This window comes from Ceratotherium simum, chromosome 21 (genome assembly GCF_057802395.1).
Source record: "Ceratotherium simum simum isolate JZ-2026a chromosome 21, ASM5780239v1, whole genome shotgun sequence".
Classification (NCBI taxonomy): Eukaryota; Metazoa; Chordata; class Mammalia; order Perissodactyla; family Rhinocerotidae; genus Ceratotherium; species Ceratotherium simum.
The window spans coordinates 10905147-10927088 of NC_141920.1; the positions used below are offsets into that span (position 1 = coordinate 10905147).

The 21942-nt window shown below is 50.8% G+C and overlaps 1 protein-coding gene across 2 annotated transcripts in view; it reads left to right on the forward strand.

The window, feature by feature from the left end:
• NFATC2 (nuclear factor of activated T cells 2) overlaps window positions 1-21942 on the forward strand; it is a 142698-nt gene that overhangs the window by 79025 nt on the left and 41731 nt on the right. For both annotated transcript variants that reach the window (XM_004430266.3, XM_004430265.3), the window contains exons 6-9: window positions 1097-1237; window positions 18180-18235; window positions 18610-18736; window positions 20994-21683. In XM_004430266.3, coding sequence (XP_004430323.1) covers window positions 1097-1237; window positions 18180-18235; window positions 18610-18736; window positions 20994-21683 — 1014 coding nt within the window. The remainder of the gene's footprint in view (window positions 1-1096; window positions 1238-18179; window positions 18236-18609; window positions 18737-20993; window positions 21684-21942) is intronic.

Sequence of the window (21942 nt, forward strand, 5' to 3'; positions counted from 1 at the left end):
CGTGTCAAGATATATTGACATACACCCATATCTGTCCCCATGCATCCATCTGTCCATCTGTCCATCTATCTCAAGCACCTCTCACTCAGTCCTGGGCGCTATTTCTGGCCCTGGGCGTACAGCAGCACACAGAGCAACGCCCCCTCTCCCGGGGCTTACGTCCTAGTGAGGGGAGAGACAGGAGACAGACAACCCAGTAAAGCTCCCTGCAGTGCATCTGCAAGTGAAAAGTTCTTTGGAGAAACACAAAGCGGGGTAAAGAGAGGGAGACAGATAGACAGACAGACAGACAGATGGACAGGGGTTGGGTACCGCTGTTTGAACCACGAGGGGGGAGGGTAGAGGGGTGGGGATAAGGAAGCCTCTCTGAGGAGGTGACATCTGTGTAGAAACCTGCAAGAAGTGAGGAAGGGGAGCCATGGAGATAATTGGGGAAGAACCTTCCAAAAAAAGGAACTAGAAAGTGCAAACCTCAAAGAGAGGAGTATGCTGAGTGTGTTTGAGAGATAGTGAGAACATTCTAGAAGTGTGGCCAGAGCAGAGTGAGCAAGGAGGAGTCTAGAAAATGAAGTCAGAGGGGTGATGGGGGCAGATCATGGATGTCTTGAAGACCATGTTCAGGATTTAGAATTAATTCCAAAGCAAATACATCTAAACCCTTCAGGAACCAGGTCCTCAGATGTAGCCCGTGTGAGTGGCCAGGTGTTTGCTGACGTCAAATGCGGGAGAGAGGATGCTCCAGCAAAGGGAATCTCTTATGAAAAAGTTCATTTGCCCATCCTTTTATAAAACAATAAAGAACATATCAAATTCTCCTACACTTTCCTCCCTATAAAGAGAGCAGGTGTCTGTCCTTTGAGTCATGAAATGAAACGTGTTGTTAGAAGAAAATTAGCCCAAAGAACTCGGGGCACTTTTACAAGAACACGACATTTGCAGAGTCACCGGTGTCAGGGGTGGGGGTCCCACGTTGGCGATGACAACAGGTGACAAAGGCGGGCAGAACGTGTGGTATCTTGCTGCTGTGAGATCAGAAAGCCTCCTTTGAGTGTTGGGCGCCGGTCATGACAGTGACTTCTTTTTCTCTTGCCCCCAGCCCAGCGCTCCGCCCACGAGCTGCCCATGGTGGAGAGACAGGACGTCGACAGCTGCCTGGTCTACGGGGGCCAGCAGATGATCCTCACGGGACAGAACTTCACGGCCGAGTCCAAGGTTGTGTTCACCGAGAAGACCACAGGTCAGGGGCCTTCTGAGCTCTTTTCTTCTCACTGGCGCCTTACAAAGGCAACCGTCTTTTCTTCCAAACAGCACTGATTTGGGGGTAGATCCCACTGTGTGGGGTGTTATATTCTGTTCTTGTTACTCTCTGTGAGATGTGTCCCACGTCTCCAGTGGTTGTGACGTCGGCCCAGTTCACCATCGTGCGAACGTGCTGTACTGCGTGTTAGCCGATCCTCGGTTGTTTCATTGGATGTTAGATTGTCCCCCCGTCCCCAACTCTTTTTTTTTTTTTAATTACTTTTTCACATAGAGAGCAAACTTTTCCAACTTTTGCTATTCTCAAGAAAGGAGGCCGAACAGCACGGTGATGAAGCACACATGCTCTGGCCCTGGATATCCTGAGTTCAGATCCTGCCTCTGCTACTTGTTTGCTCTGTGATCTTAGGCAAATTACCTAACCTTTCTGTGCCTCCATTTCCTTGTGGATAGAATGATAATAACAAGAGTTCTTACCCCAGAGGGTTGTCACGAAGGTTAATTGAGTTAATATATGTTGAGTAATTTAATAGCACCAGACATATTGTAAGCCAATAAACATTGGCTGCTTGTACTTTTATTATGAATAGTGCTGCAATTACTCTTCTTATACTTTTAAGGTTATTTGATTAGTCTTCTTATATATGAATTGCTATGTGTATGTTTTTGGTTTATTTCGGGTTTATTCCTAGCAGGGGAATTGTGGATAGTCATTTTAAGGGCTTTAAATACATATCGCTAAATTCCCTTCAGAAATTTGCAAATTGAAACTTCCACCAACACCATGTCAGTAATGGTTTCACCCCATCCCAGAAGTGCCTGTTTTTCAATTAAAATATTTTCTGACCTGGTACTTCTTTTCACTTTGCACTCCTTTGCTGTGAGAGGTTTAATGTTGTGGTTTATTGGCCTTGTGTATTCTTTCTTCCCTGCACTGTCTGTCAATGTGTTTTGCCAAAGAGAACACGGTAAAGAGAAGATGATCTGATGGAGGAAAAATATCAAGTCATGCCATTATTTGATAGTTATGGGTGCTGGACCTAGTTTTTTTCTCTAATGGGCACGACTTCAGTAGGTTAATGCAAAAGGGTGTTGATGTTTGTCTGTCTGTATATCGCCCTTAGGAGGCTATAACAGGCAGCTTGTCCAGTTGTGGGGATTGTGCACTGCACAAGCACACCTCCTCTGGGGGCTGCCATTCAAACTGGATAGATCTGTCTGTGTGTTATTGGGATGGGCTGGCTCTGTGACTGGGGCATGAAAACTGCTTTCTCCCACTTTGAAAGTGTGGTAGAAGGCAGAATTGATTTTAAAGAACTTTGATGAAGCTATTGAGGAAAAAAAAAAAGAAAAAGGCATTAAGTAAGGCCATGGCCATGGGGGCTGGAGATGGACGGAAGGGTGTGGGAGTGGTTTGGAAGGCACGTGGTCGGTCGCCGTGGGTTTGCGGGGCTGTGGTGGGGTAGTGAGGGGTTAGGAAGGCAGACATCTAAATGCATGCAATGCATTCTATCATATGGTTGTCCAGCACTTTATTTAACCAGTCCCCTTTTATTGGACATTAGGCTGGTCCAGCTTTGTGCTATTATGAGTAACTCAGTGAGGAACATCCTCTGCATTCCTTTTGTCAGCTAGGTAGGGACCCATGCTCTTGGGCCAGTGTGCCTGTGTTTACAACCCAGCTCCACTACTTTCTAGCTGTGTGACCTTGGGCAAGTTACTTAACCTCTCTGGGCAACAATGTCCTCATCTGTATAACGAGGATGATGACAGTCCTATCTCATAGGGTAGTCATGAGATTAAGAGTTCATACATGTTAAGTACTTATAAAATGCTTGGTGGATAGTAAGTGCTCGATATATGTTAGCTAATGCTATTTGTTACTGTTGTTTCCTAGGGTTAAGGCCTGCGTGTGGGGTAGTGGATTCAAGGGGTGTGCATGTTTTTAAGCATTTTGATATATTTTGGGGGAGGCTTATTTTTCAGAAATCTGCAGATTGAAACTTCCAGCAGTACCATGTCAGTAATGGTTGAGTAAAATGCTCTCTATGGCAAGAATTTGCTAGGCTCTTGTGAGTCAGAGAGCAAACCAATGTGGCTGGAGTAGAGGCTGGTTAACACCAGAAAATGTTTTGATAAGCAGGCAGAGGCCAGAACAGAGACGTCTCCCAGGGTCAGGTAGAGAGACATGGCCTTCGTTTGCTCTGCACATGGGTGAGGTACTAGGGAGTCATGGTGGGTTCTTGAGCAGGAGAGTGGCATGAAAATGTAAATGACCAAGTAAGCATTAGCCTCTCCAGCTTTGATGTATCCTCTGTACTGGGAAACCATCCTGCTGGCCTTCTGCTGACTTTCACAAGAAATGTATGGCTCTGAAGCACTTTACTGGCAGAAGGGAAGATGCTAATAATATATAGATGTCTTGTTATCCATGTCCAAGTTGGCAGTCTCCTTGGGGGGGCTGATGGAACTGTGTAGGGAGGGCTTGGAGGCTGGGTCCTACCAAGTTCCTCATGGAGTTAGGAGCCAGCCAGCTTTCAACTGTCAAAGGAGCTCACGTCCTTGTGAAGGGCATCAAGGGCCCTTAATTAATTGATGCTCAAGGGCATCCGTTAAGTATTTGTTGAATGAATGAATGGCACTTACTCTGTAGCTTTCCTTTTCTTGGTATCAGAAGAAATTCCAGTTCACCCCTTGAAGGGAGGGTAACTCAGAGCCTGTTCCAGCTTTGGGAAGTTGTGTGTTGCTAAGAAGAGCAGGAAACAGCTTCCTCTGATCACTCGCCGTCTGTGGGCGGGCCCTCTGCTGGCCACCTCCCACGTATTGTCTCATCTGGCCCGGCACCCGCGGCAGGCAGACGGCTGAGCCTGGGGGGTCAGGGACTCACTGGCAGATAGTACCCAGCACAGTCCTGTGTCCGCCTCCCTAGGCCTCAGTTTCCCTCTCTGTAGAGTGAGATAGTAACAGTCCTTCCCCCGTAGCGTCACTGAGCCGGGTTTCGTGGTGCACGGGAAGCGCTCACTGAATGTGCGTTATTATTTCTATGGTCTCTCCCGCCTTGTCATTGCTCGGGCCATGTTTATTCGTCACCCAGTGCCCCGGGCACGGCCTGGGTGGGCGAACTTTGTGGGGGCCGTACGCTGCGGCAGTGACAAGCCCTAAGGTCAGACGGCCTGAGTTCGAAGCCGTGACCTGCCTTTAGTAGCTTTGTCATCCTGGGTAAGTCCCTTCTCCTCTCTGAGCCAACATTTCCTCTTTAGTGAAATACCGATGATTTACTTTTCTTGAGAGATGAGAAGATTAAGTGAGATCACACAGATCAGGCTCTTTGCATAGAGCCTGGCACATCATAGATGCTCATTAAATGTTGGCTTCTGTTATTATTATCATTATATTTAGGCTGTGGCAGGACAAAGATGAGTAAGATTTTATCTCATGGAGTAAGTAATAATAATAAACTTTGTGCTGGGCCACTTTTCCTAAGCACTTTATAGGTATTAACTAATCTGATTCCTCATGACAGCCTTACAACATAGCTCCTATTCTCCCAATTTGACTGATGAGAGGCTGAGCACAGAGAGGTTAAGTAACTTGGTGAAGATCACACAGCTGGGAAGTGGCAGGGCTCGGTGTGACCCCGGCAGCCTGGCTCCAGAGTCTACAGCCTTGACTGCTCGCTGTTCTACTCTGAAGACGCTCAGAACCGGGTTAATTTCCCTGAAGACCCTTCAGCTGCCCTGAGCCACTGCCTTGAGCCGTTTTGGGGTGAGATAGACCCTTGAATTCTGCCGTGGGCCTCTGGGGTCAAGAGGATCCATTTCAAACCCTTTCCCGTCTAACTACAGAATCCTGGGTGAATGCAGCTCCTGGACTGATGCCAGCTGACGGGCAGGGGTATCTGAGAGCCCCTGGACCCCCAGAGAAGCGGTGGGCTTCCCCGGTGGGACGTCTGGCTCCGGGGGCTGTGACAGACGGGGGCTTCCTGCATTCGCAGGGAGCTGGTCCTGTTCTTCTGACCCCGGGAACTCGCCTCCCAGTCCGGGACCGCCTTCTGCAGGGGGAATCCCTGTTGCTCAACTTCTTTTTTCCAAAACGCATCTCCGTTCCCATCTCCATGGACAGCTTGGCCGGCGAGGGCGCTGCAGGGCGGGGTGGAGTGGAACAGTTGAAGTTTTCCAAGGAAGGGGAACCCCAGCTGGTTCTCACATTAAGGCAAGGTGACAGCCTCTCGGGCTAATCTTAGCCCCAAGTTGGGTCATCGGCACCGCCAACTGCAGCGTTCTTTTTATAGCCATCGACTGAAATGGAACTGGCAGTTTCCACTCCAGCGGGATGACAAATTGGAGAACGGTGGAAAAACAGTAGGAGAGGGGCAGCGTGGTGTTGCTTAAGTTAGAAAAGCTCGGTGTTTTGGAAAATGGCATCTTATTTATAGCAGCAGTAATAATAACGATTATTATATTATTTTTGTTGCTATTTTTAATTATTTTCATGACTTCCAGGAGCCTGTGTGATCTGGCCTCTGCCCGTCTCTCTGATTTCGGCTTTTCTGACTTGTCCCCTTGCTCCCTTGGCTGTAGGGACACTGTCTTCATTCTGTCCCCCATCAGGCCGCGCTCGCTTCTGTCTTAGGATCTTTGCTTTCGCTGTTCCCTCTTAGAATGTTCTTCCACCATTTTTTTTTTTTTTTTTTGCTGAGGAAGATTGGCCCTGAGCTAACATCTGTGCCCATCTTCCTCGATTTTATATGTGGGACACCGCCACAGCATGGCTTGATGAGTGGCGTGTAGGTCCATCCCTGGGACCTGAACCCGAAAACCCCGGGCTGCCAAAGCAGAGCGTGCCAAACTTAACCACTGTGCCACCGGGCCGGCCCCACCATTTCTTTCTAAGTCTGCGTCCTCCTTTTCCTTCAGCTCTCAGCTCAGAGGTGACTTTCTCGACAAGCCACTCCTGGACCGTCCACTCAGGTGGTTCCTCCTCCCCTGCAGCCCTGTCCCCTCTGTCCCATGGCCCTGCTCTGTTTTTTTCTCAGTAGCACTTAGCACTTCTGAAATTATCTTGTCTATTTGTTTGCTCATTTATTATCTGATCTCCCTCGTAACCCTTAGTTCCTTGAGGGCGGGGACTTGGTGTTTGCTGGTCTATCTGCAGCATTTAGAACAGTCCCTGGCACACAGTCGGTGCTCATACATGTTGTTGAATGGATGTGTCATCTCCTTTCATTGTCACACCGGCCTGAGAGGTGGGCGACATTATCCCCATTTTACAGGGAGGTCACTGAGGCTCCTAGAGGTCCAGTCACAGGCCCTAGGTCAGCCCCCAGCCGGTGACAGAGCTGGAATCCCAAGCAGCATTTAGCATCAACTCCCGAGTGATCTCTCTAGTCACGTCCAAGAGGACAGAGGGAAACCAAACAGAACCATCAGGATCTTGCCTATCGACCATTCTCAGTCGTTGCTGAAAAGCCTTCATAGAGTCTCTGAAATGTAAAAAATGTGTAAGCTTCCAGGCGAAGTTCACACCGGGAAGTCCAGGCTGTTCCTGACTTCAGCCCGTCACCCTGGCCCCTGGCCACCCAGGCCTCAGGCGGAGTCGGGGGTCCCAGCAAAACATTGCAAAACAGGAAAAAATCTAAGGACACAAAAATAAAAGTGATGTGGCAGCGGAAACGGGGTTGCCATGGCTCCGCGAGACTCGCCGAGCCTGGGTGGGATCCAATGTTTTGGAAGGTTCCTCCACATGACACAGGGTTTTGGAATTTTTCAGCTGGTAAATCTTTCTTAATTCAGGCCCCCGGCCCTGGCCAAGGAGCTCCCTGGCTCTGTGCGTCCCGCGGGGGCGTAGGTTGGAAACTTGCCTGCATCGGATTACTCAGCTTTGAAACTTAAATTGTTTGAAGAGCATTTGTGTTTTGTTTTGTTGGATGGTTTTCTTGGAACAGGGCGATGGCAGAGGCTCCCATCACCTGTTGAGAGGGCAAATTGATTTTTTAGAAAGGAGGCGTGGGTGGTGGAATTCCCTCTCCCACTGAGTCATCGCATCCTAATGTGAGTCATTTTATTGCTTGGAGGTTCCCAAAGGTTGTATTTTGAGCTTTGTTTAATAAATATAAATGCATATGCTTAAAATAATTTTTTTTGCTAAATTAAGTATTTTTCCATGAATTAGTATCCTGGAAAAGTTGGAACCATCTTCGAGAAGGCACCTCCTCCTCCCACCTGTTTTTCTCCGTGGGTTTGGTGCTGCCTGGTGTGGCGTTTTCTCAAACAATGGCCCTGGTATGGGACTCTCTCTAGCCTGGGCTTCCCTCTGGGAAAGGTCAGACTCCAGGCTGGGCTGGGGCATGACTAAAGCTCTGCAGACCTTTGCCCTCGGTGACTCACGGCCACAGTGTCATTGGGCCCCCTGGGCTGGAGCCCACCATTTACACACAGCTGGCTTTCCTCCGAAGACAGAGGCCAGGCTCCGCTCTGAAGCCCCCCTGGAGATAGAGAAAATGGTCCCATTTTCAGAGAGCCCGAAATATTTGCCCAAACTTCGATCCCCTTGCATATAAATAAGAATAGACTTCTGAGTGAAAAAAGGCTGCAGTTCATTCTGTTTGGATGCCTTTGAAAGAGGACACAGAGAAGTGAGTTTTCTAATTCACTCAGGCCCTAGTGTTTCCACCATCAGAAATTGTTCTTGGTGTCAGCAGGCCTTTGTGTAATTTGCACTTAGCAGGCTGGAATTCCCGCCCCGCCCCCCCCACCGCCCCCAAGACAATCATAGTATCTTTTATTAATTAACTGTCTGACACCCCTTTCTATTATTTTTTCTATAGTTTTTGGTTGCATAAGCAGGCTGGATTTTGGATCATCTGGCAGATTTGACTTGAAACCTAGATCGGCCTTGTATTTTGTGCTTTGGAACTCAGTTTCCCCATCTCTAAAATGGGCTTGGTGGGATTTTAGCGATGAAGGGGATCAAGGATCTGGACATGTCGGCACATAGTAGGTGCTCAGAAGATTCACCTGACCCTCCGTGTGCCCCTGGGAGCGCAGTTGACTTAACAGGGAGTCAGGAAGGCAGGGCCGTGTTGCTGTCTTGTCTGGGAGAAGAGTCCTTCAGGCGCAGGGGACTCTCCCCCCTCCTCTCACCCCCGAGCCCTCAGACTTCTGCTGTCACAGCCTATGGAGCTGGAGGGACTTGACTAATGGCCCCGGCCCTGCCCCCATCTGACAGATGGGAAAGCCGACTCACACAGCAAGGTGACAGAGCTCGTTAGTGGAGGGCCAGGTCTGAAACCCCCGTTTCCCGGTTGCCAGAGCGCCTGGCTGTGTGAAGCTGGCGTGGCACACCTATAGATGACCGCTCGTCACCGAGAAGAGGCGCGCCTGGCGTGAGCGACAGATGTAAAATGACCAAGCCACGCTCTTCTAGCCTCGCTCTGCTCACTCTGCCCCAGGCTTCCGTAGTCATCCCCAGCTATTTACTGAACACCTACTGGGCGCAGCTGCTGTGCCAGGCCCTGCGGACGCGAGACAGACGAGGTCCCTGCCCTCAGGGGGTGGACAGTCTCACGCTTGTTTATGCAGGCCACTTTGAGAGGGAAAGTGCCGTGAAGATGGTGAAACCACGTCACGGGAGCGAGAGCTAAGGGTCTGGAGGGAGGGGGAGAAACATAGGACACTCAGTTAAATTCGAATTTCAGACAAACAACGAATTTCTTTAGTATGAGTGTGTCCCATGCAGAGAGTTTGGGACCTACTTGTAGTAAAAAAGTATTCATTTGTTTCCTGAAATTCAAATTTAACTGGAGGTCTTGTATTTTTATTTGTTAAATCTGGCAACCCTGGAGAGAGCAGTCAGGGAGGGCTTCCCTGAGGAGGTGGCTTTGCGCAGAGCCCTGAAGGAGAGAAAGAGGGAGCTGAGTGCATGGTTGGAAGAGTGTCTCAGGCGGAGGGAACCACCCAGGGGCGCAGCCTCAGCCTCGGGGTGGGCTTGGGACCTTTGAGGAACTGAAGGCATGCCCAGGAGGCTGGTGCAGCCTGAGAGGTGGAGGGTGCGACACCAGCCAAGCCTGGAGGGGTCTCTGTGGGGTGGTCAGATCGTGCCGTGTCCTGTAGGCACTGCGAGGAGTTTGGATTTTATTCCAAAAGCAACGAGTAGCTGTCGGAGGCTTTGAAGCAGGGGTGACATGATCTAATTTATGTTGTAAAGATTGTTCTCACAGTCTGGCTGGAGAATGGACTTGGGGGGGGTAGGTGGACGCTGGGAGGTGAGTGGGCAGACACTGCGGTTGTCCAGGTGGGGACGGAGGGGTGAGCCCACCAAGGAGGTGGCGGGGCAGGAGGAGAGAGGGGAGGAGTTGGAATCAGGCCCTTCCTCCCCAGCTCTCAGTAGCTACACGTGGGCAGTGGTGCCATTCGGGAGGGTGAAGTCCTAAGCTAAGGCCCCGTCTGCTCGGCTCCTGAAGCCGGCGCCCCCAGGGAGCACGCGTTCTCCTGCTAGCCGTGAAGAGCAGACTGCAGTGACTTCAGCCGTCTTCATCTAGCTAATCCTCAAAGCAGAGCCAGCACTGGGAAGCATCACGCACGGTTTGCTAACACAGACTGACACCGTGATTTCCTCCTCGTTTGCCTCGAGCCCGGTGGCACGCTCGGAGCCGGGGTGAGGATGGATCGGCTCTCCCCGTCTGAGAGCTCGCTCGTCAATCCTGCGCCTGCTGACACGGCCCACAGCTCTCAGGCTGGCTGCTGAGACTCCAGCTCAGACCCAGCGCCAGCCCTGCTGCCTCCCGACACTTTGTTCTGCCGTAGGGCACAAGAGCTGCCTGCAGAGAGAGGCCAGCTCACCAGCTCAGTGTAGGGGCCGTCAGTCCACAAACGCGCGGGTGATGGAGTCCCGCTCTTCCAGTGCTGCGGTCAAGTGGAGATGAGGGCTACAGTGTTAGCTGAGCCATGCACGCCCCCCACCCCAGTTTTTTTCTTGCAGAATCTTGCTAAGTCTTCTCTAGACCCAACCCCTTTGCCCAAAGCAGTTGGCTCTTTTCTCTTCCCCTCTGAGTAAGACTTGGAAGGGCGCTTCTCGTGCTGGCTGCCAGTCCCCGTTAATTTAGGACGGAGGAAGTTTGCCCAAACATCTGCTTCAAGAGACCGAAGTCCTTTATTTCATCCCTGCTCAGAGCAGTAGAAGTGTGCGTGGGCCTCTTGGGCCTCTTCTGGTCTGGGCAGGTTTTCCCAGAGGCGCAGGCCTGGGGTGCGGGTCCGGAGGTGAATCAGATAGAACTCAGGCTGAGTTGCTGTGGTTGTGTTTGTTTCCTTGTCTGCACCCGTATTCCAGGCTCCTTCCTCATCAGTCAGTTCCCAAAAATGAGTCTTCAGTAAGGGCTGGGCGACTTCTCTTTGTGGAGTCTTTGTGCCGGAGAGGCCTGGAGAGGTCATACATTTCCTGCGCTCTGGCTGTGGGCCAAGCGCTGGGGAATCCTGAGTCAGTCTGTTTATTCCACCCGTGTTTATTGAGCGCCTGTATGTGCCAGACACGTGGTGCTGGGGATAAAGCAGAGAACAAGACAGGTGCATGGCCCTGCCCTCAGGGAGCTCACAGCCCAGTGGCAGAGAGAGAGAGAAAACCAATAGGCAGGAAAAATGATGTCAGAGAGTGGGTGGTAGGAGCAGAAAATGACAGAGGATGGGGACAGGTCAGGGGACGTCCCTGAGCTGAGCCTGAGGGTGGGAGGGAACTGGTCCTGGCGGGGTGTGGAGAGCAGCAAGCATGGTTGTTGGAGGGACCGAGAAGGTCAGTGTGGCTGGGGCAGAGTCGGGGGGTGGGAAGCAGGCAGGGTCCCACCCCAGTGGAGCTGAGGAAACGTGCGTCCGTCTGCTCGAGCTCTGGTGGGACCTGGGGCCCTGCTTCCTCGTCGGGGGGCCCTTGAGGGCAGGAAGGCACGTGTGTGGTTCCTATCATGGTCCAAACAGCCTGCGCTGGGCCTCTGTGCAGTAGGAGCTTACTCAGGCTGGTGGGCCGTGCCCGGCCTCTGTCTAGGATCGTGGCCGCAGAGGGCTCCTGGGAGACAGGCAAGTCAACAGGCAGTTGCAGTATACCTATTCATTAAGAGAAAAACTTTATTTTAAAAAACACTACAAATGCACACGAATTACAGTCACCATAGTTCTGCCGCATTTCTGGAATCATGTGACAGAAGATGTGAAGGTCCCTTGTCCTCCATCCAGTCCTGACCATGGGGGTGTGACAGTGGGGCTCGCTGGGGCACAGGTCCCCTACGTTTAAGCTGACATATTTATAGACTCACAAGGTGGCATTGTGCTGCACAGACTGGTCTGCGGTGCTTAAAGAAATCCCGCTCTTTAATATAACAGGGACACGTTTCCGGGTCAGAAAATATGACCTTCCTTGTCCTAAGGGCTGCCTGGTGTTCCTTTATCTAAGGTAGCTGATATTCCGTAGCGAGTATGGATGGCCCATAATTAATTCAGCCAGCCCCCCATCAGTGGATACTTTCTCTGTCCATTTTATTTATTCACAGTGAGAGATGTCATGCTATGAAATGAAATGAGAAACTGTGATGCCCACCAGAACCCTTGGGTCAGGATGGCCAGCCGATTCTTTCTCCCTAGAGTCAGACCTATGTAAGACATGAAATTCTAAATTAATAATGAAGGCAGTGCTCACTATGGGGTGGGCATTTTGCTAAGCATTTGATGTATAATCTCTATTTGAATTCTTGCTACAACTCTTTGAAGTCAGTAAATTAACGTTATTGTTTGCCTGTGAGGAAACTGAGGCACAGAGAGGGTAAGCTAGCACTCAGGGGCCACACAAGTAGCAAATGGTGATGACAGGACTTGACTTGGACAGAGTGACATCAGGCTGAGAGCCCCGCCAGCGTTTGTTGTGAATTCCGCTGCCTCCTGGGAGCTCAGTTCAGAGGGTGGGATTAGTGCGTTCTCTTGTGAGGACCTGTGCGCTGGGGGTTGCGGGGTGGGGATGGAGGAGGAGCCCAGGAAAATGGCCTTGAGGTATTTTGCAAACCGCACACTTCCCTTAGAGACCAGCCCTCTTGAGAGTGTCTTCTACATGCTACATAGAATAGAGGACAGCCACGTCAGCGTTCACTTCCCGTTGGGGACTTGTTTGTTGAGAACTGAGGGCAGACCCCACGTGCGACGCGCAGCCGGGCTGATTCCTGAAGCCCTTTGGGTGTCTGATGCCTGAGGATGCAAAGGGAGAAAAGAGGCCCCTGGCCTTGGCTCATGGTTTAGGTCTTGATTTCTCATTCCTGTGAGCTCTGTCTCTCTTTTTGAAAGTTGAGATAATGGGGAAAAGACCGATTTTTGAAAGGAAGGAAAATCAGGCACCACGCCACCTGTCTCACATAACACACATTGTTCCTTGGTAAATTCCCTCCAGCCCATGCGTGCAGGCAGAAGGATTTATAATTGCAATCAGAGAGTGTGGATTATTTTTTGATTAAAAAAATGCTTGTGGTTTTTTTCAATATTAACACATTGTGGGATAGATGCAAAAAATGGTAAAGAAGACAATATTTAAATAATTTGTTGCCATTAGCCATAATAACAATACTCGCCAACGTCTGCCGAATGTTTCTGCTCTGCTGCGTGTCTGTTATCTTGGAAAGAACCGTATGAGGTATGGATACTATGATTATCCCCGTGTTTTGGATAAGAGGCAAAGAGAGGTAAAGCATATTATTCAAGCTCACAGAGCTAATTGGAGGCAAAATAGGGGTTCGAAGCTGGGTCTGTCTGCTCCAGAGTTTGGGGTATGCGGGAATAAAATGTAGAGCACTGTGGTGACACAGAGAGGGGACACAGAACATGCTCGAGAAGGCTGGGGTCTCCAGTAGACGTGTCACTGAAGGCCTGACATAGGACGCCAGAGTGAGCAGGCATTTCCTCCTAAACCCATGGCTTCTTTCCCAAACTGACATGGGGCTCTGGGAGCCGGCTGTGTGGAGGCCGCGCAGGCCCGGGATGTGGCCGCGGCTGCCTTACTGCAGAGGGCGTGCTGGGGAAGGGCTGCCTGCAGGTCCTGTTTGCTCTGGCTGCAGCCCAGAGGAGAGCGGGCGGGCAGGAGGAAGGGAGAGTTTTTAAGTGCAGGGCTGTACAGGGATGTCCCTCTGCGGCCCGTGCTGGGGAGGCCTGTGTGGACAGACTCTCAAAGGAGGCTGGGCCGTGTGGTGGCCGAGGGCCTCCTGGGCACGTGGTTCTGATTCTGAAGAAAAGAGAAGGTCTAGTCCTGGGAGCAAGGGCCCCACGGTCCAGGAGGAGGGAAAGCGAGATGGTTCCCTGTCCTGACAGGTGGCCGGGGGTCCTTGGTTTCGGGGGAGGGAGGGTGCAGCAGCAGAGTGGGACACTGACTGAGATGCCATCGGCTGGTGGCTTTTTCTGGCTAAAATGTCGTGCAGTCATGAGGAAAACATCAGGCACATCCCGACTGAGGGGCCTTCTGCAGACACCTGTTCGCTTCTCCTCGAGATGTGGGAGGCAGAGCCAGTCTCTTTCTCTCAAAGGCCCGGGGCGGGGGGGGCCATGGAAAGTGAATGGGAGATGGGGGGCTGGGGCGGGGCAGTGTGGTGAAGTGGGGAGCACGGCGCTGTCAGAAGAGGCCGCCGTGGTCTGGTTCCCGTGTGGGTGCTCAGAATGGTCAGATCATCTGAATCTTTTTTTTTCAAGAGCAAAATCTGCATTGTTAGGTGAAATCTCATTTTGAAATGGCAGCAGCTAATTGAAAAACTGCCAAGCCACTCTGCAAGCCGCGAAACAAGCCAGGTCTCTGGGGTAAGGCCAATTGGCCTTTAAAAAAATTGTGGTAAAATACACATAACGTAATATTGATCATTTTAACCATTTGTAAGTGTATAATCCAGTGGCTTTAAATACATTCACAGTGTTGTGTAACCATCACCACTATCTATTTTTAGAATTTTTTACATTTTCTGGAACAGAAGCTCTGTCCCCATTAAACAATAACTCCCCACTCCCCACTCCCCTGAGCCCCTGGTAACCTGTATTCTTTCTGTCTCTATGAATTTTCCTCCTCTGTGTCCCTCATATAAGTGGGGTCATACAAGATTTGTCCTTTTGTGTCTGGCTTATTTCACTTAGCATAACCTTTTCAAGTCCGTCTGTGTGGCAGCATAGATCAAAACTTGCTTCCCTGTTAAGGCTGAATAATATTGCATTTTATGTATAGACCGCCTTTCATTTATCTGTTCATCCGTTGATGGACACTTGGGTTGTTTCCACCCGATGGACCTCTGCTTTCTTTGAGGAAGCATTCTCCTGCCCCAGCAGCCACTTAGATTGTGACTAGTACTTGTTGCAGGAATTTTAATTCTGATTGTGTCAACAGATGGCTGAGCACTGGGGTGTGGAGTGAGGAAGAGTGGCCTCTGAGAATGTCCTAGAGAAGGGGGGAGGCAGTGAGAGAGGTGGCGGTGGGGGAGCTCAGGGTGTTACGGGAGCCTAGGGCGGACAAACTTAGTCTAAAACAGGAGACCGCAGCTGAGTCGTGGAGGACAAGCCTCCTGGAATGCCTGCCCGCCGCCCTTCGTTAACTTGGCGGAGAAGCTGCACGGGCGCAGGAGTCTGAAACTGCATCATGTTGGCGGGATAAGGAAGGCAGGCTCTAAAGTCAGGCTGCCTGGGCTCAGACCTGGCTTCCTGACCTGCTAGCTGTGTACCCTCAGATGGCGTCTGCAGGCACAGGGGAAGCAGGGAAGGGTTTGAGATGTGCATGAACCTTTGTGGTGGATGTGACCCTAGAAATATCCCCCCTCTGTAGGGCCTTTCTCCAGCCTCCCAGGAAGTGGTTCATCTTATCTCTGCTTAATAACCTTGAGCTTCTCTCCTCGAAAGCTTCTCCTTCATTGTTGGCCTGTGCCAGTCATTGCTTAAGGACTGTGGTTTAATAACTATATCCACTGCCTGCCTTTGGACAACCCCCCTTCCTTTCCTGGGCCTCAGTTTCTCCATCTGCTGATGTTGGGCTGGCCCGTTTCTAAGGGTACTTACTCTCAAGGACCTGTGCACTAGAATTCTGTGGCTGTGGGTGGCTGGAGTTTTGTTTATGATGTACGCCCACCAGCGATGGAGAAAAGGGTAAAATTTGGGAGGAAGAGCTCCCTCCCATTTCTCTTGGGTCCCTAGACCAGAAGAGACTGTGTGAGAACCGTGCTCATGGTGACACTCTTTTCATCAGCCCACCATTTTGTATTCTCTGTGCTTCATCTCCCACTTGTTGGCAGGAGTCAAGGAAGAGGGCTGAGGGTGGAAGCCTTATGGACCCAGCTTAACACTCCTGATCATTTTTCCAGGTACTTCTCCCCATTTTCCCCCAATTATGAGACTTCAGAAAGTGGTTCTTTCTTTTCAAAGAGAGTGAAGCTCATACAGGGTAACGATCCAAATGAAGAGAACCATGGTACCGTTGGTGGCAGAGCTCAATTCAGCCAATGAGAGCCGAGGAGGGTCCCCCACCCAGACAGCAGCACATTATTGTCCATTTCCTTGATTAATTTATTACTTGATCTTCTGACTTAGGGCTCACGTTGCAGTTAGTGAATGAGAATGCACTTTTTTTTGTTTGTTTTGCCTGATTCTTTTTTTTTTCTGCTGGGAAAGATTCACCCTGAGCTAACTTCTGTTGCCAATCTTTCTCTCTTTATTTTCCTTTTTTCCTCCCCAAAGCCCCAGTACATAGTTGTATCTTCTAGTCGTGGGTCCTTCTAGTTCTTCTATGTGGGCTGCGGCCACAGCATGGCAACTGACAGACAAGTGATGTGGTTCTGCACCCGGGAACCGAACCCAGGCGAGTGAGGCAGAGTGCACCGAACTTTAACCACTAGGCCATCAGGACTGGCTCAAGAATGCACTTTTTTTTTTTTTTTTCTTTTTCCGCTGGGAAAGATTAGCCCTGAGCTAACATCTGTGCCAGTCTTCCTCTATTTTGTACATGGGGCTCCTCTATCTTGTACGTGGGGCTCCGCCACAGCGTGGCTGACGAATGGTGGAGGTCTGCGCCTGGGATCCGAACCTGTGAACCCAGGCCACTGAAGTGGAACGCACCAGACTCAACCACTACACCACCAGGCTGGCCCTGAGAGTGCACTTCTTAATGAGGACCCTCACCTGGCTTGTACCACCACCTGAGAGGGGAAACACGTGTCTCAGTGGGGTGACCTCTGACCTGTCTTTGACAAAGAAATGAGGATTTTCTCTGACTGGTTCTGTCCAGGGCTTTGCACCCTGAAAGTACCCTGTCTTGATGACTGAACTTCAAATTCCTTGATGCCCATCCATCTCTCTTTTCTTGCTTCCTTCTGAGCAGTGGCTGATGTTAGCTTCTGGCTTTTTCTTGGCCCCATCAGTAGCCTTTGGAGCTGCTGACGCTTTTGAATGCTCAGACCTGAGATGTTTATTAGGCCCCTGCCGTGTGTTGGGTGTCGGGGAGACGGTGATGAATATAACTCGGGGCCTCCCACAGGGAGCTCACACCACAGTGAGAGCCGGTGCACTGATCACCTTTTCCTCTTCCCTTTCGACATAAGCCCGCGTCTCCCTTAGTCATTTCGGGCCTGGCACGGAAGAAGAGGATTGTAAGGCCGAGACTTGCAGACTGACTTGTTACAGGGGGCTCGCTCTGGCTCATTGCTCATTTGTTGTTAAGATCATCTAGATTGCATCAGGTTTGGAAGCAATCACAAGACTTTTATTAATTATTATTTTGGGAAATATGTTCTATACTAGGAAGTTCAAATAATACGTGGAAACCAGATTTCTGTAGGTGAAACTTAAGAGCCAAGATGAAATCTAACCTACCATAGAAGATGCCAGTAGTTGTGCTTAAAAAAGCGAGGGCAGCTCTTTGGCCAAATGTTGATCATGCTGCATACTCTAACCCACGTTGGAGAGTTATGCCGCATGTGAGGAGATTAAAGGCTCTGAGAAGTCCTGCAGTAAAGAGACCCATTTGACTTTGACTCAGCATTTTCCAAATGCTTATTAGCTTGTAGAATTTGTTTCCCTTTCTCATAAACCCGTTTAACATTCTTCAGAGCCAGTGTTCCACAAAACACCCTGGAAACACTTGTGGAAATGATTTGTTTCAGCCGAAAACTGCCCAATGGCCAATGTAGGTGGACAGCAAAAGAAAGCTATTATTTGCAAATGCAGCGTTTTGCTTGGCCCAACTTGTTGGCCGCGAACTGGGGAATAGTGCTCTGCTCCAGGGAAGGAGACTTTGCCGTCGAGCACAACCTCTCGTCGCTTGTTGTAATGGGCCGTGTGAGATCCAGGCTGCCTGCTCACCAAAAGGTGGAGGGTGGGTTCCTGTGTTTCTCCCCTCTCAAGTGACCCACAAGCCAGGACATCGTTTAAGCCTCTTAGGACAGAATATGTAAGCCACCTGTGTTCTCAGACAGTCAACAAGGCATGTCTGGGACAACCAGTGATCCGTAATGGGGCTCCTGTGACAGTCTTGGCGTGTGCAGGACATTTTAGAAATAGTCTTTGGTTGAGCAAAGCACATGATAGAGTATAATGAATAACAATACTGCTTTTTTTTTTTTTAAAGAAAGAAAGCTATACAGACATTCGGATATAGAGAAAAAAGATAATGATGGTGGGATGATGGGCAATTTCTATTTTTTTTTTCCTAATTTTCTATTGTTGCCCAGTTTCCATTGTCAACCTGCATTCCCTTTGCAAAAAGAAATATACATATATATAAATAAAAATACATATATGTCCAGATATACATATGTAACACAAACACACGTACACACCTTACTGAAATGATATAATACAGAAACCAAGATAAGTTGGTGAGTTTTTGTCTTCCATCTTTGGTTTCTAATAGTTCCTTCAAAGTCTGTAATTTTTTAATTTTTCCAGATGGGCAGCAAATTTGGGAGATGGAGGCCACGGTGGATAAAGACAAGAGCCAGCCCGTAAGCACCTGTCCAGGATGACCGGACGCCCTGTCGTGTTTCCCGCCCACCTCCTTCGTGCTCTCTGTCCTCCTCCTTCCCTTCCTTCATAGAGTCCCAGTGCTTTGGGCCTAATGGGCTCTCAGTAGGTAATGAGTTGATGAATGAATTAAACATTTATTGAGCACCAGGCCCACTGATTTGTAACTGTGACATCTTAAATAGAGTAAGTGGCAATTCTTTCTTTGCTGCAGCTGGAAAGTCAAGTGGCCCTTAAATAGAATTTTGCCTGTAAACATATGGAGCGTGCCTTTTAGATGGGCTGGCTCAACGTGCCTAGGGCCTCGATAGGAGTTTAGACGTGGTCGCTGTTAACGACAACTCCTTCCTTCCAGAACATGCTTTTTGTTGAGATTCCCGAGTATCGGAACAAGCACATCCGCACGTCGGTGAAGGTGAACTTCTACGTCATCAATGGGAAAAGGAAACGGAGCCAGCCTCAGCACTTTACCTACCACCCAGGTGAGGAGTTCTCCCTGCAGGCCCCCGTGCTGTGGAGAGGCAGCGAGTGAGGACACATGAGGTCTGCTGCCAGCTGGGCGACCCTGGGCAGGTGACTCAACCTCTCTGAGCCTCAGTTTCCTCATTTGTCAAATGGCACCTTCTTGGCACCTTCCCTGTAAGAGTTACAGAAGTCACATGCTTAGCACAGTGTGCGGTAAGCTGATGTTAGCATCAGCTATTAATATTTTCCTCTGGGAGGGTGGAATTGGAGAGGCGCATGTAGACTTGTTCAACAGAAGGTTGCAAAGCTGATGCCTCCTGTCCCTGTTTTAGATTTGATCGTGATAGGGGTAGAAGGTGGATATACCCTGCTGACCCCACGCACAGCAGGTGGTCACCCTGTGGCTGAATGGAGTTACTGGGTGGTTAACCAGGCCAGGGGGTCTTGTTCCACAAAGTGCTACAGTCCCAGAAAGGGCGACAAGAGCCAGTTTTCCTTCATTCATTTGTCCAGAAAATATCTGAGTGCCAGGCACCGTTCTCGGCCTGGAGACACAGCAGAGAAGACAGCAGATAAAACCCTCACCCCGTGGAGCTGATGTCCTAACAGAGGGGATTCAGATAAAAGATAGTATTGACCGAAGGGGATTCAGAGAAGAGATAACGTTGACATCATTGATAAGTCGGATCACGATAAGGGCTACAGAAATAGGCTACAAATGTCCCACCGCTGAGACAGGCTTGCTGGCCACCTTCCCAGGATTGGAAACCTATAATCTGAGAATATCCCCCGGGGTATAATTTCCATCCTGTGACAGTTTCACACCCAGCCTCAGGGCTGCTGGAAGGGTGAAACCGAGGGGAGGGTACTAGCAGCCCGGCCTCTGGGGGCTTGGCTTTGGTGAAGCGCGTCCACAGGTTTGTGTGGCCCCCTTGAGCGTTCCGCCATCCCAGGGCTGACGTGACATGCTATGAGTGGCAGTGGCCTAACGGGACCCCAAACTGTGGGAGAACATCTCTGGGAGGACCCTGGACTGCAGCCCGGCGATCTTCTCTAATGTTGAGGTCCTCAGTGATGTTTAATGGTGCTCTCTCCTCTTGTCTGTGGTAACGAGACTTCCCTGGCCGGGCAGTGGCAGTCCCTCGTCTGAGCACGGCCTGGGCGAGGACTCCGTCCCCCAGCTGCCCGGGGACTGAGATGACAGTCTCTGAATGGCGTCTTGAGAAATGATTTCGCGGTTGAAGTCAGAGCTGCGCTTTTACTTCAGATCCTGAACCTCCCTTGCCTCCTCCAGCCCCCCACACTTGGCACCCTCCAGCTTGATTACAGTCCTGTCCCTGATTCACTCACTGCAGTGAAGAGAGGACCGATTCCTCAGCTCCTGGGACTGGTAATGTTTTAGTAAAGGGTGTCGGAGAAGCAGAAATGCTGGCGACTGTCCTGGGTGGGGAGAGAGGAACGTTAACCACAACACTAATAGTAATAATAGTGAGATAATAATGGCAGCAGCAGCAAGCCTTGAGCATTTGCTGTCTGCCAGTCTCTGCGCTGAGCGCCTTGCACACTTATCTCATTTCATCCTCCCAACAACCCCATGGGGGGTATGCTTCTCACTGCCAGGTAACAGATGGGGAAACTGAGGTCCAAGCCAGCAGGTCTCATTTCCCCAAATTACTACAGAACTACGGAGGGTGATAGTCCCCATTTGGTCTTCTTTCGTCCGGAAAATATCAGAGTGCCAATTAAGTGCCAGGTACTGTTGTAGGCCCTGGGGACCCAGCACTGAACAGAACACACACAAAAATCCTCCCTTTGAGGAGCTGACATTCTAGTGGGGGTGTTCATGTAGTAAGTGAGCACATAAAATATACAGACTATTTCAGATGGTGGTAAGTGTTATGGAGGACGCAAGCAGGGAAGGGGGACAGGGGCTGCTAGGGTAGGGCGGTGGGTCATAATTTTGAATCGAGCATTCTTTTCTGAGCTCCCCTCCCTGGGAAAAAAGGCTGCAGAGGTCCAAGGCTGAGACAGACCTACCAGCCGCCTTTCCACTATTGGAGAGACCCATAGTTCGAGATCATTGCCCAGGGTAAAATTTCTGACCTAAGACAATTGCCTGGGGATCCTCTTGCCCGAGGCTAATAAATGACAGAGGTCAACTGTTTGACGCCTGCCATTTGGACTCCCAAGGCCGTGTTCCCGACCGCTGTTGGCTAATCCTCTGTGCACACCTCACTAAGAGTGGTGCACCCCTGTGCTTTTCTCTTCTCACAGTCCCAGCCATCAAGACAGAGCCCACTGATGAATATGACCCCACCTTGATCTGCAGCCCCGCCCACGGGGGCCTGGGGAGCCAGCCTTACTACCCACAGCACCCGATGGTGGCCGAGTCGCCCTCCTGCCTCGTGGCCACCATGGCTCCCTGCCAGCAGTTCCGCTCAGGGCTCTCCTCCCCTGACGCCCGCTACCAGCAGCAGAACCCAGCGGCCGTCCTCTACCAGCGGAGCAAGAGCCTGAGCCCCAGCCTGCTGGGCTACCAGCAGCCGGCCCTCATGGCCGCCCCCCTGTCCCTCGCGGACGCCCACCGCTCCGTGCTGGTGCACGCTGGCTCCCAGGGCCAGAGCCCGGCCGTGCTCCACTCCTCTCCGGCCAACCAGCAGGCCTCGCCGGTCATCCACTACTCGCCCACCAGCCAGCAGCTGCGCTGCGGAAGCCACCAGGAGTTCCAGCACATCATGTACTGCGAGAATTTTGGCCCCGGCACCGCCAGGCCCGGCCCGCCCCCCGGCGGCCAAGGTCAGAGGCTGAGCCCCGGGGCCTACCCCACGGTCATTCAGCAGCAGAATGCTACAAGCCAAAGAGCCGCCAAAAACGGACCCCCGGTCACTGACCAAAAGGAAGTATTACCCGCGGGAGTGACCATTAAGCAGGAGCAGAACTTGGACCAGACCTACTTGGATGATGGTAAGAGGCTTGTTTTTCTCCTTGCCCATAAGGACAGTGCCCCCCACCCCCAGCAAGTTCACTGCATGGCCTGGGTGTCCTCTTCACCCCTTTGGGCCTCAGCGTCCCCCTCTTTAATTTAAGGGGGTTGAATAAGATAACCTCGAAGGCCTCCCCCTACTGTGTGCGTGAGTCATTTCCAGCGGGAGTTTGGGGGTGAGCTGTAAGAGTTTTAGTTGCGTCCCTACAGCCATCGCAACAGAGAGAGCAAATGAGGGCG